The 14,979-nt window shown below is 43.6% G+C and overlaps 1 protein-coding gene across 2 annotated transcripts in view; it reads left to right on the top strand.

The window, feature by feature from the left end:
• LOC109473565 (galanin receptor type 1-like) overlaps window positions 1-13,357 on the top strand; it is a 62,268-nt gene extending 48,911 nt beyond the window's left edge. Inside the window, exons 1-3 of one of the 2 annotated variants that reach the window (XM_019773461.1) lie at window positions 4,947-4,996; window positions 10,249-10,440; window positions 11,230-13,357. In XM_019773461.1, the coding sequence (XP_019629020.1) occupies window positions 10,306-10,440; window positions 11,230-12,039 (945 nt within the window). In that variant the 5' untranslated portion in view covers window positions 4,947-4,996; window positions 10,249-10,305 and the 3' untranslated portion in view covers window positions 12,040-13,357. Of the gene's footprint in view, window positions 1-4,946; window positions 4,997-10,248; window positions 10,441-11,229 lie in introns of those variants that run through there. The other variant, XM_019773462.1, reaches the window with a different exon arrangement.
• The last annotated feature ends 1,622 nt before the right edge of the window (window positions 13,358-14,979 follow it).

The following is a 14,979-nucleotide window of genomic DNA, read 5'->3' as shown; positions in this document are numbered from 1 at the left end:
TCCAAAATCAGGCGAAAATTAATGCGCGCGCTGATGTCATCCATAAAAATTACTTGCTGTGGCCTTATGGAGACACCCTTGCGGTGTTCTAGACAGTTTGGAGTCTTTCGTTACCGGGATGACTGTTATTCACAAAGCAGAGAGAGGTCCGGTGCTTCGGGCTTCTTGCCAACTTTTTACGTCAAAATTAAACGCCAAACCTCATTTCGTGGACGGGCAGCGTGACGTTATATTTAACTCTCTTGTACGCCCCACACCTACGTACTGCATGCGCCTAACAAAATACTACTAAGAGCCTCCGGGCAAAAATGTATTAAGTGGAATAGTTTGATGCAGTCTTATAAGGACAAATGCGTCAATCCAAATGGAAAGACGTCACGTCAAGCCATGACGTGGTTTAAACGCATGAGATGAGATCATATTTCTCCATCCAATCGGTCTACATAAGTAACAGGCCTTACATGTTTTTCTACGTGTTTTATCCTTAAGGCCACAGCAAGTAAATTTCATGGATGACATCCTCCGCAGACCAGCTTCGCAGGCACGCGGCGCGGCGGCAGCTGGCTATATTACACCGATCGACTTGTTACACCTAACCCTTGAACTTCTAACTCTAGACGTTGTTTAAAGCTATCTAGTGATAATGCCCACACTGTACTTGGTGACAGTGAGTGCCACTCTACGATACTTCTAGGAAAGAATGCGTTCTTGAACATCTCAATCCTTGGCTGACACCTCAATCCTTGGCTGACACCTCAATCCTTGGCTGACACCTCAATCCTTGGCTGACACCTCAATCCTTGGCTGACACCTCAATCCTTGGCTGACACCTCAATCCTTGGCTGATAACTCTGGTACTTGAAGGCATGGCTACTGTATCTGCATATCCCAACACGTCTCTACCGTAAGCGTCGTTTCAATTTTCCTCAGGTCGGTGAAAGGCCGTTAGCGGCTGTAGCACGGAGTGATATGTATCTTGAACATAAAACTAACCCTTTCAAACAGGCAAGGGCCACGGGAGTTGTTTATATTCTACAACCAACGTGCAAGGCGGTCACCTTCATAGGCTTTAATTCACCTTTTAGGAATGAGGCACTCCATTAGAATTTCTCTGGAAAGGTGACACGAGGGGAAAGTCCCCTGAGTTCCATAGAAATAACGTCCATTTGTCAAAGTTAGGCACATGGATCAGATCAATCTCCACACGGCAGTTTCCTGTGTGTAAGAGGGGTTTATGACATTCCTATTACCCCTATCGCACATGGAAAGATTGAACCCCATCTGGTGTGTAGCCGTCTGTTTGGAGTTTTGTTACCAGAGCGCCACACTGTACAGTTGGCTCACAATACTGAGGTCTTTGGGTGTGCCCCAATTGGCCAAGAGCCATGTTCCATTTGATCAGATATCGTTGTTGCTCCAGCTTCCCCTGCCTGCTTCTGATTTCCACCGGGAGGAAGGCAGTGAGTAGACCATTCTTTGGTCTTATATTGAGCTATAATCGCGTTACTTATATGCATTCTTTCCATCGGAACATCTAACTTTGCTATCCAAGGGCAATTCATTATTGGAAGGGTTACGTTACCCAGCCTTGTATATGTTTCCATGATACCACAAACGATCATAGTGATACATTTTTGTCGTAGACAATATACTATAGTTTAAAAAAATCATGAATGTTGGGTCGTGTGGCGTCACGGCAGAGTGCTCGACTCGGAATCGAGAGGTCCCGGGTTCGAGTCCTGACATGTCAGTTATCTTGTGTCCTTGGGAAAGGCACTTTACATGACTTTCCTCACTTAACTCAAGTGAACATGAGTATTGTCCTGTCCTGTATGTGTACTCTGTGTTGGCGGCGGCATAAAATAAGTTGATATAACTTAAGTGTGCCTCACGATGTCTAGTCTTGAAATGTTGGAATATAAAAAAAATGAATCAGTAGCATTCTAGACTTTTGTCAGACGTCTAGACACTGTGGCAACTAATTGCTGATGTTTGGAAGGACGTGCGGAAGTTCCTAATTTCCTTCCTATCCCTTGATCGAGCTATTTTCATGGTCATTGCTCTGCAGAACTCACCCAACTAGTTCCACCTCTTTTAAGCTTTCCACTAGGTTCTCCACTAGCTCACACAACTAGCTCACCAAATTCCTTGTTCGAAATCTTTTTACGGTGACAGTTTCTTACCCCGTTCGGCCAAGCTTTGGAATTCCCTCCCTAACAAGTGTTTCCCACCAACCTACAATATAATCTACAGGCTTTCAAATCAAACGTTCACCGGCATCTCATGACATAGCTATGTTTCTCTCATATTTCTAGTTCAATGTCGAGAAGTGGTCTTGCATTGAACCACTCCGTTAAAAAAAGCTCCCCAGATGATGACTATGCATCACAGAACCCCACCGTATTAGTCATCATCCGATTACCGGCACCTTTGAACCCAGAACGGCTGAGCCGCTGGTAATTTGTGACGTTCTGATTACGATGAGTCATAACTACCCGGGACCCCAGGACCTCACGGAACACACGGGGGTAGGAAGGAATATAAACAAGATACGACGTAATTAAAAATGATCAGAAAGGTCAATGTAGTTTCCTGTGGGGCCCCACTATAGACTCTGGCGGAGATGTAACTATATTGAGGTCTATGAGATGACTGTTTTAATCAAATTATGGTATACAACGAGGAAAAGTACAAAAATATACTAACAGTATCAGATCTTTGTTCTCTTCTCTGTTCTCTTGTTACCTGGACGATACCCATGTTTTGTGATGTAATTTTTATTTTGACGTGAATATAAGCTTTTTTATTGAGTGCGTCACCACTATGTTTTTGTACATGTTGAAATAAAAAAAAAAGATCTTTGTAAAGTGTCTAAAATATACACGAAGTTAGAAGCAGAATCGTAAAAAATAATTTGTAGGGCCACTTCAGCTTTGAAGTATTGAAGTTCGATACCGGACTTCTTTAACAAAATTTAAGTGTCCATTCAGAAGAGTTTGAAGAAAAGACGTTTAGAAATTTGGAATATGTTAAGGTGGAAAGATTTGCTATCACTATGATTCCTCAAATTGCAATGGCATCGGGTAACAATGGATGTATTGTCATTCGATACCAATGAAATGGTCGTTAAGAAACATGTACCAAACAAATGGGTATGGAAACAAAGTTTTAGGATCCCTCCTCTGTGAATTATGGAATAGAATGAAGCGGTCCCACCGCAACAGATTCATTGGCATTCTCCTTTAGACGTTGATATCAATTAGCCGTACGGTAAAGTGAAGACTAGAGAGGCATACTTGTCCCGGGAGGCATCGTTAGTGTTTTCCTGCGGTGGCATTAGCGGCTAGTTAGTTACGTGGAGCGACTGACAACACGGTGAACCAGCGTGCTAAAACTGTTGAGCTGCCGACGAACGTTTATTTTTTATTTATAGGTTCAGCTGTACAATGGAACAGCTAGGGTTGCCCAACTAGTTACAAGACTATTTTAAAGGGCTAACCCTAGGGACAAGGACAATAGGGCATTAAAATCAGAATCATCAACTCCTTACATCTATAGAATTTACATGAATGTACAAAGACTTAAGCTAAGGTGCACTTAAATTGAGTAATATTTACGTTGTTCACAATGTATGGATCTCCAAGTGAGGGTTGGAGATTGGTCTGAAGGATGTGTGAACATTGGGAGGTAGCGTGTTCCAAAGCAAAATGGCCCTATGGAAGAATGTTTTTTGGCCCCTTGCACTTTTGGATAATTGTGCTGTCAAGTGATCACTGTTTTGCAAAGAGTATCGAGACTCAGTGGCAGATGAACGCTACCCTGGGTGTGAATTATGATACAGTTACACGACGAAGCTCTTTCCGCTTAGAGGATGGAATACAAAGTGGACATTCTGTATCATAGACGGACTTTAGCCCTTCTAACTCTTAACCAGACTGTTCAAATGGCACATATTGCATGCAGGGTACTTCTTGACTCTTTCTGCTTTGTTCAGTAGTGAGGAATACACGTATTCTAACCTTTGCGTGTGGCAACTTGTCAATAGCGGTGGGCTTAGAGTGAAATGTTAATGCATATACTAACTAAACTCACTGCGTCTGTACCAGTAACCTAGACTCTAGCATGCATCTGTAATTTGCTTGGTCTGCGGTGATTTAAGTTACGTTATCAAGATTTTCTCTTGGGGTTTCGAGCACGAAATGAAGAGTATGAGCTATCTGGTAATTTAGATTTGAAGGGAATGTGACGATTAACATTTAAGACTTGGCCCTACGTACAAAGTTAATGGAGATTCTTAAATTCAGGGCTTGCGTGCCTTTGTAAGAGAAGCTTTGCAAAAGACCATGTCCCCAGCCTTTCACAGTCATTTGAACTTTTAGTGGCGATGGCTTGGTAAGTGCCTGTCACCTGGAACTTAACCTCCTGTCCGTATTCACTTTGTCAAAACCCGCATGCTGAGAGTCTTGCACGGGCACTTAACGCGTGCTCAGCCTGTCGAGATATATGGTAGACATTCGGCGTATCCCCATAAGGACAGGGCACACAGAGAGGTATTAAAGTTATATATGCGTTCATCCATTATTTATAATATCCTGAGCGTGAAAGTCAGAAGGACTCTTCATACTAGTACTTCTGCGCATCGCTTGGGCCGTGGCCAATCAGAACGGCTGAGGTTGTTGTGCCAGTCTCCGGCGGTTTTGCCGCACGGAGGCAGCCGGGCTTTGGGCATTAGTTTTCCCGTGCGCCGAGAGGCATTGCCTCGGTACAGAAAGACAGCGTCTCCGTGTGCTTGCTTATGAACCTGCCTTTCTGCACAAGTTCTATAGTGTCACTGACGAAAGGAAGTGAATGCTACTTGAATCGTCTGACCGTTTCCAAAGCCATATGCAGTTGCTTGAGTAACTGTTTTTTGGAGCATCTCTGCGTGTTCACTGCAACAGGAGCAACTCACCACTGTCCAAGGTGCTGAAAGTCGGGCTGCTATGTCCATGGCATCGTGAGTAGGACAACTCGGTCTTACAACTAATTTCTACCGCAGCGTTAGCCATTGAGCCAGATAATTGTATTCATTTCCGTTAAGGCGTCCACTTAATCACCGTTCGGCACATTTTCTTCTCGCCTATTGTGAGCTTTAATTGTGCGGCGGCGTGGTGTTATCTGCATGTCAACGTGTCCATTGTAGATTTCATTAGCAACTGTAATTGCCTGTGCGGACCACTTCTCTTTCATCCTTTATCTCTTGGTCATTACTTTTTCTTTGTTATCCGAGGAGCGGCGGTCATTTATTTTTAATCAGACTTACTTTGTGTGTCCTTGTGCACGGCTATTAATCACATTTCTATCTAAGGGCTCATAAATCACCCAGCTGAGCAGATTCTATCGGCCCGCCTGGGACGTAGTCAAAAAGAAGCGTAATCTCCAAGGAGATCTATTTCGTGGCTGCAAGACATTCTCAAATTGGCAAGCAAGGCAGCGATACGCCACTCAAAGTCAGGCTGGCGAAAAAAAGAAACCAGTACAAAAAAAGGAAGCCCGACAATAGTGTCCATACACGTCAAGAATTAGCCGAAGCATATACCTCTGCTTGGAGAGTAAGAAAAAATAGAAAACGCCATATCTCTTGCTCTTGTTACTTGTTCCGAATTGTTTATGTTCTTGTTGTGAGGGCTAGCCCTTTATAATAGCCTCCGCCTAGTTGGGCAGTCCTGGCTGTATACATATGTCTTATGCAGTCTAATAAATCAAATAAAAAATCTCTTTCTCATTTTGGTACGCACGTATGGGAGATAGAGGATGTTGCTATATCTCCCCTGGCTTCCCACAGACAGTGAACTCCCTACTGTAGTTGTTATCTGTTTTATATCTGTCTGACCTAACACTGCCTGTCAGGATAAAGACGTGGTACATACTTCGCGCTTGGGAACTTGATGTGTTGTACGATTAAATTGCTGTCTTCCCGGAGATAAATGTATACTATTATTTGTACGCACCATACACAACCGTTCCGCCACACGCTATTAGGCCTCTGCTATCTGGAAATGGCTATGGCGGAGACCTTGACTACACAACAAGATTGGATACGAGGGGAGAATACTAATGAGAACAAACTCATGGACTTCAAGTCAGACATACGGAAAATTCTGTCCGTTTTTTTTCTGACCCCGACGTTCCATTTTGTAGTTGCACTTTAGTGCATGGATTTTTTTGTTACTTGGAAAGTTTACTTTCAGTATAGTGAGTAACTCTACTACGGAAGGAGTTTCTGCTTTTCGAATTCCTGCTATACTTAACAACACGGACTGAAATTACCATTATATTAGTTATATCTGAGCCAGACAATAGCTGTTGTGATAGATGGTTTTCGTGTTTACTTGGGTTTCAGTTCTTTCTCTTTTTCTTTCATACTGCTTAGCCCAAAAGGAATTGGATTATTAGCAGCTGCACATGTGTTTGTTACAAAAACAAGTGACCGATACAAATAAACAAAGGGAAATGAAGGTAAGTGCACTAAGAAACATAGGTAACTGATTCTGCGATTGCAAAACACGAGTTAATTTAGGGTTAGCAATATCTACACATATACAAGACGTGTAGGGGTGACTCACTGCAGCAGGGTCCTCTCCAGTCCAGTTTTTAACTGAGCTTTTGACTTTCAAATTCAATGACCACGATCACAAAGACACACCAGCTCTAGCATTCTCTCAGTGACGTTACGCAGATCGACGTGTTGTTTGATCTATTCGTTTCTACGCAAACTGCTGTCGAAGCTTCTGTTGCAATATTCACCACATTTTTCACCGTCTTACATCTTCCCAATTAAGCCTCGGGGCCACCAGTCGCCGGCGTCGTCTCTTCCGGCCTTGGAGGCAGTTTCCATCCATCAATTAATTAGAGGTTTTGATTTTCTAAAAAAAAAACTTTTCTGTCGGCGAACTTTTTTTTATTTTCATTCCAACAATTCATGACAACATATGGTGACGGTTCACTCAATTTTTTTCAACTTATTTTATGCCGCCACCAACGCAGAGGGCAAGTACAGGACAGGACAATACTCATTTTCACCTGAGTTAAGTGAGGAAAGTCATGTAAAGTGCGTTTCGCAATGGCACAAGATCGGCGGCATGTCAGGACTCGAACCCGGGACCGCTTGGTTCTGATTAGAGCACTCTGCAGTTACGCCACACGACCACACTTTCTTCGCACTTGTGGTTCTGTTTTTGGAGAAGCTGAGCTGAATCAATGAAGCGACACCATCTGAGTGATCATGGTGATGTGCACGTACTCAACATTCTCCATCCCACCATTATGGGCTTGCGTCACCCGACAGGCTGAGTGCTCTTGGGGCCAATCTTTGCAGAGCATAAATCCTACGTAGTGCGTGAACCGTAAGAGTGCTGTAGACGGTCCACATACTGAGTGAGTGTTGGCATATCTGATGATCTGGACTAGACCTCAATCAGCTACACTCGACACATTCATGATCATATGTTGTGCAATAGTTGCAACCAAACCGGAACTGGCTATTTTGACGTCTACCTTTTGCAGATGGTACAGCATTTTTATAAAGATATGTTCTGCTTGGCATCAATGCATTCACCAAATGAATTGTCCTTCGTCATACATTTATGTATGAGATGCCTTTACAAATATATATCGCATGGACTTAGCACTAGCGTCGGATATACAATATCACAGCGAAATTATAGATAGATCTGATTCACAGGAAAATAGGGATTGTAAGATTATGGCAGGATATGTGCTATTCACAGTTAGCGAGGCAGGGGATTGTATTCAGTATTTCCGCTCTAAGGCCACAACAAGTACATTTTATGGATGACATCCTCCGCAGACTCCAAATCTGATGCGAGCGGGCGAAAAAAAACAAGGCGGGACGAAAAAAACAAGGTTCCTACAATTTAAAATTTTGACTCAATCATTGTACAAATGGTTTTAATTCATTGGGAACATCACATATACACAGCTACACCACTACATCAAAGTAAGAAACAAAACATTAAATCAGAGTCTTTTCTTAAGCTTATCTCCTCTCTTCATTCATAGTTATCTGCCATCCAACTTTCGGCATGGCAACAGACATCTTTCCCCATTTTCGGCATCATGTTGACCACCGTCAGAAGGCAACAAAATTTCATGTTTTTTTTTTTCCAAAATCAGGTGAAAATCAATGCGCGCGCGGATGTCATCCATAAAAATTACTTGCTGTGGCCTAAGCGTTGACAGAATTTCCTCAGATGACAGAACAGTAATATATGTGGCAAAGGTCTGTGGCTCCCAGGTCTCGAGGAATATTCTAATCTATACGTTAATACCGTCCTTTTAGTAACCCGCAACCTTTGAGTTTCAAAGGTTACGCCTTCAATATCTTGCGTAGCGCTCCAGGGTCCTGACCGAATAGCTTTGTCTAATACTAGTGTTAGCGATGAGGATATCCGCTATGATATATAATCCGGAGACGCAGTAAACGAATAGGATAGGAAAATTGTCATTGTCATTGTTCCTAGGGTAAAACGCCAAAAAGTAAGCGTAAATGTTGCGTTTTAGTTCTCTAATACATTGTACTAGATTGAAAGATCCAAGCATATATTTATGTTTAGAAGGTGGGCGTTTTGCTATATATGAGTAAATTTGGTGGTTGGGCCGAGTTGACCAGGGCGGTGGGCCGAGTTGACCAGGGCGGTGGGCCGAGTTGACCAGGGCGGTGGGCCGAGTTGACCAGATTTGCGATGTTTGAGTTGTAATGGTTTGAGTCGTCCTGATTCACCCATTGCATGCGTGGTGGAGCAGTAGCATAGTGTGAACTCCAATTGTTCTATCCGTTCAATAAGTGCTTAACACAGACAATGCGTTACAGCGATTGCATACAGAATAATCCATTCATTCATATACATCTGATCCGAATAATATAACATGAGAAGTTTTTTGCGATGCTTGCAACTAGAAAGGTAACATCGCACATGGCCTGCTCTGTTAATTTTTACTCACACATTCAGTATATGGTCAGACAGGAGTATAAATCTCTCCTACTATAAAATTGCAACATGATGTAACCCAACATCTGTTACCATGGTGAGAGATGTCAACAAATCAGGTCACTGGCCAGGCCAGAGGTCAGTGTTTGGAACGGATGAAGAAGAAGAAACGTAGCAAAAACAATATTTTTCCTTCGGTAACCATAATAACGCATTAGACGTGTCCTTTTAGCCTGAGGGAAAAAAAGGACATTTGTTCACACACCAGAACGTAATAAACGTTATAATGTTCTCAGTGATAGCAATTGAGATCGAAATGTCACCTCTGTTTCATATATCAGCTGCTTCATCCTGCTGAGATGTTCTATAAATGGTCGTAAAAAGTACCTCATAAACCCACTTCTGTCGTTTTCCACATAATGGATGATTGGGAAGGAAGTAATGAAAATGAACCAAACACCGATAGCACAATTCTACAGTCTGCGCAATAATTACCTTCAATCACCAATTTACGTGATCTATATTCTAAATAAGGCAAAATTGTGATATTCACACAATACTGCTTCACATTAGCACATTTGAGTCAGCATTTCATACTTTGGGCTTTTACAACTGCAGAAACAAGCCCCAAGATGAGTGTTTTATCTTCTGGGAGGCAACCAAAAAATCAGCCGTGCCCTTCCAGTAACCATTTTCCGTCAGAATTTGGGGGATTTTTGCTCCAAGAGGGTCAATATGCATTGGGATAGTGTGGTTTCAACTCACAGTATGTAGATAAATGACTAGAATATTGACTTTGAAAAATCGGGTTTTCAAGCCCTAAAAACTGCACTGGATGCCTTTAAGAAAGAAAATCCAATCAGAAATATGTTACACTATTTTGGGCTATTGCACCGGTGCAATAGCTCAACTGGTAGAGTGCTCGCTTTGTAACAGGGAGGTCGTGAGTTCAACCCCCGGCCGGGTCATACCAAAGACTTTAAAAATGGTACACACTTCTTTCTCTGCTTAGCACTCAGCACATATGAGAAAGAGTGTGGGAAGGTCAAACACACAGCACTACCAGCGGACTAGTCCCCTGCTGTAGTGCATTGCACAACTGTGTGTCGCCCAAGGGCTACGAAATGGGGATGGGCGCCACCCTACGCTCGGGTAAGAGCACGGGAGACCTTTTATTTTGGGCCGGTCATGACTGTGCAAGAATGATCACACGTTTTCCACCAGATTGTAACCACGTAATTGCCTCTGTGTTCCCCAGGCGAATCGCAACTGCAGCAACCATTCCTTCCGCTGACCAGTCTCCTGCTTTCCTGTGATGGATCTGCAGGAAAACACCACTGCCAACACCACTGCCATGTCTCTCGCGGCCGACGAGCCCCGGCCAGAGTCCGTCATTGTACCCGCCATCTTTGCTTTCATCTTCTGCTTAGGAGTCTTCGGAAACGCCCTGGTAGGTTATATCTTCTTTCCTGATCAGCTTAACGGCGGGTGCAGCTTAATGGGTTAAGCCCCGGCCCACAAAACTCGCCATCGCATCTGCGAAAGATACGATTTTCGGATTTGTCCGCATCCAAAAAAGTCCGGATTCAGGGATCCGGAATTCCGGATGCGTAACAAATGCGAGCCGTATCTGCCTGTATTTGCCTGTATTTAGGATGTGGATGTGGCGAAATAACGGCCTGGATATGGGTGTATTTGTACCTATTTCGTCCAGTGGGCCCTGTCACAAATTCACGAACGTCCCGCGAATTCAAACTCTGACCAGATTTTGGCCACGCCTATCTTTGGTATATGACTCAAAACGAATTTGAGTTAAATTGGAGTGAAATTTGATTACTTAACACGCCACGAACACTGCTGACTTACGTATAGATGGTTGGCATGTGTTTTGCTGACATACGATCGAAAACTAGCCGACTATGATCGAACCTCCCGAACGCCCCACGAATGTTTTTTTTTTTACTTTTTGAAACATTCATGGAAACCGTTCAATAGTCCAAATTCGTGAATGTGTGACAGGGGCTTTACGTTTAACATCGCAAATGCGAGTTTACATCAGTCATGTAATAAAACTAGTTTTATATGAATGCCATGTGCTGAACAAACAATGGCTGTTGTATTTGTTCCAACACAACAGCATCAATGTTTGAGTGTGTTTTAAACAATTTATGCCATGATTGTTGTTTGCTGGTATACATGAGCCATGAACAACCTGTTGTCAACCTTTTTCCGTCCACAGGTCATAGCCGTTCTCCTCCGTACCGGGAAGGAGATGCAAAACACCACCAATGTCTTCATCCTCAACCTCAGCATCGCGGATCTCTTCTTCATCATCTTCTGCGTACCTTTCCAAGCCACGGTGTACTCTCTCCCAGAGTGGGTGTTCGGCCTGTTCATGTGCAAGTTTGTCCACTTCTGCCAGTGCACGACCATGCTGGCCTCCATCTTTAATCTTGTGGCCATGGCTATAGATCGCTACCTGGCCGTGGTTCACCCGGTCACTTCGATGGACATCCGCAAGCCTCAGTCCGCCTGGCTGGCCGAGCTGGTGGTGTGGATACTGGCCATGGGGACGGCGTCGCCGTACCTCGTCTACTACGACATCGTCAATCACGGCGCGAAAAGTGAGCAGGAGTTCTGCATCGAGGTCTGGGAGGAGATCGAGAACCAGCGACCCGTCTACATCGCGTTCCAGTTCACGTTCGGCTACGTGCTGCCCCTGATGATCATCACCATCTGCTACTGCCTGGTCATCAAGCGTCTCAACGCCACCTCCAAGAGAAGCCAGGCCAACCGCGCCAAGAAGAGGATCACGAAGATGTTGATCGTGGTGGTGGTGGTGTTCGGGATCTGCTGGCTGCCGCACCACATCATGCACCTGTGGGTCAACTTCGGAGAGTTCCCCTACACCATGACCACCTACGTGCTGAAGCTGTTCTCGCACTGCATGGCGTACGCTAACTCCTGCCTCAACCCCATCATCTATGCCTTTCTATCCACGGAATTCAGAAAGGCTGTTGGCGAGTTGGCGTGCCATAAGCGCGGGTAGGGTCGAGCGTGTTCGGCGCTTCCTGACGGACTCGTGCGAGCGACTTACAACCAGTACAAGACGACTCCTCCAGGCTTGTTGGGAGACGGTGGTTCTTATGGCCCGGCGTCTGAAGGCTAGGAACACCCAGACGAAGTTATCAAAATCTTCTTTGAACAGCAGGAAAAACATATAAACGTGGCTGCACCATCATACTAACACTACCAGTTATAAAGTATCCTGCCTGTCTATATAAACATCACATCGTTCTCTCACGAAAGATATTAACAGCTCTGGAATGATACCAGAGTCTAACAAAGGAACATAAACTAAACAATAAGACATTTGATAGCAGAACATTGCTGATCTAACCTCTACAAGTTGTCATCCACGTTGTATTTTGATCCATTCTAAACCACACTATAATCAAAATCTGTAAATACTGACAAAATCATAATGCCATTGTAAGTATAAATTAATAAAACGCATATAAAGCTATATATAGGTATTGATCAAACAAGAGTAAAGGTGGCTGCTACTTACTGGAGAAGAGGTAGTTTTGCATGCTTTGCAGCAGAGGAAAATTGTAAATACTACAAATCAATAATAAATCGACAAATCGACTGTCAGTCAAGCGGAGTCATGGAGCAGGTCTCTTGTGTTAAATATTAAAGAGTATCTTTTGACGGAGCTGAATACTGCAATATGTAGAATACTGTACTGCACTGTCTATGTCTATGTCTTGTAGAATTACTATTCCGTTGTACCGAAGACAACTTCCTGACATTAGAAGTTTCTTCAAAATCTATATTGTACATATAATGGCGTTCAAATATTTCTGGTGACAGAGAAGCACACTTGTTGCAAATTGGCAGGAAAGCTATAGAAAAGGAAGACCAAATGATGGAATAATCTAAAAAAAGGTATAAATAAAAAGGATGCGAAACGAAATTCAGACCTGAGCTGCAAATAGATTATCGGAATGACCACACTGATTTTGATAAGCAGGATTATTTGGTGTCTTGGTACTAGTACTATATTTCTAGCCCTTGTCCTGCGGAGCCCAACAATTGTTGTTCTGCACATACAGTACCCTCTATATAGCACCCTGTATAGGTACGATTTGGGGGTATTTCTCGTGCAACGCATCACACCGCAGCGAGACGCCACGAATGCGGAAGTTACAACTATGCCACCGCAGGGCAAAAACAATGAGGGTCTATGATCTAATTAAGACATGAAGTTATTGAAAAATGTTGTGCCAGGAATGCCAGCAGGACAAGGGCTAGGTACACAGGAGTTTCCTAGGCACCGTTGATAATGCAAAGACCTAGTAGGGAGAACATCTTTATAAAATTTAACACAACCATAGTCAATCATGACTTCGGATGAAAACACAGTGAGATCTATGACAAGGCGGATGGACACTGCAATGTGTGCAGATATTCAACCTGCAATATAGTCACTCTAACAATACATTATGACTGTGAAACATGGCATTGGTATGTGAAAGAAAATACATCTTTTCACCCAGAAAATTCCATATAGATGATACCAATAGAAATGCATGTTTGTCAGTGTTTTGGATATGATAATCAAGTTGAATGTTCGTTTACAGTATCCATTTTCTGTATCAGAAAATTCAAACATTAACTCCAAGGTAATATATACGTTAAGTGTTCAGATATGTAATGTGTGAAGCTGTAATGAACAGTTGTATTAGAGTATTGTTTCAGTATATTGCGCATCATATGTTGTCAAGTTTTGTCTGCCAAGTTGTGAACTTCCATCAGCACATCTCGCAGTATGACTAGCTCCTTGCACCGCAAGTGACGACAATGTGAAACAAATCACTAGATATTATATATACGAGCGTAGATATTACTGCACTTAAACGGAAATTAAAGTTAAGACGCAGAGTCTAACCGTTGTCAGTCTGACATTTCCTCTAAGATATGATAAGTAGTTTCTTCATGTCTGTAATTTTGCTTGACCTATTCCAGAGGCGCCTGCATGCATGCATAGCGACTCCCTGGTGGGTCCCAGGATAATTGAATCCGGTATCTTGGGCGATAGCGCGGGGCCTTGAGCGGCTTAACTTTGCGGAACCTGGAACGTCGTAAAATGGTCCGTTAATGTGGGTGGGTATGGCTGGCTGAAGCAGCACCTGAGCCGCCGATTTATCTCTTAAGAACGGCTACCCTACCGGATAGAACTTAGGAGATATTGCCAAGGGCCCGGTGGTAGGAGTGAGATGTAGGCAGCAAAATGTTTTCAATTACCCGTGTATCACGCTGGGTCCTGCGAGGATTGGTCGGGAGGATGAATAAATCATGCGGCGGCAATGTGGGAACGCTACGGTCGGTTGCAGACGTGCTAATCACGAGTACGTATCCCCGAGTGACAACGCAGACTGTTTGGGTAGGTTGGGCGTCGGTGGAGAGAGGAGAAAGAAAGGCAGCACACTGTGTGAGGTCATCCCAAGATACGAAGAAGAATGATGGATGTATGAGGTTTTAATGTTTTCTTGACGGAGCTCTGTCTAGACGTCTGACTACTGGAAAGCTTGGCGGGGGTGCCCTATGTCATTGCTTGATAATTGGTTGTGCAGTGAAGGAAACTTAAGGCCTATTCCTAGCAGATTAGGTAGTGAGGAAACTAGGACTGACAAATGTACCTGTGTATTAATGATTAATTATCATACAGCCAGAAGGCGCCGACCACTCCGAAGGCTCCATTCCCCTTTGTTAATAAGGCCGTAACCTCAAAATTGGTCGGTTATTAGAATAACCGACCACTTTTTGGACCGTACCATTATACAGGGCCACGCTCACTCGGTGGTTTATTCGGTGGTCATTTAACCTGACCAGGGATTGCAATTGTTTTACCATTTTACCATGCACCTCGGAGCGGGGCATTGACCGTTTAATAGCTTTTCACCTCAGTCACCTAAGAAACATC

Source organism: Branchiostoma belcheri, unplaced genomic scaffold, assembly GCF_001625305.1.
Source record: "Branchiostoma belcheri isolate BF01 breed outbred unplaced genomic scaffold, Haploidv18h27 scaffold3, whole genome shotgun sequence".
In the NCBI taxonomy this organism is placed as follows: domain Eukaryota; kingdom Metazoa; phylum Chordata; class Leptocardii; order Amphioxiformes; family Branchiostomatidae; genus Branchiostoma; species Branchiostoma belcheri.
Note: the sequence above shows the minus strand (reverse complement) of the source record. Positions and strands in the feature narration are given on the sequence as shown.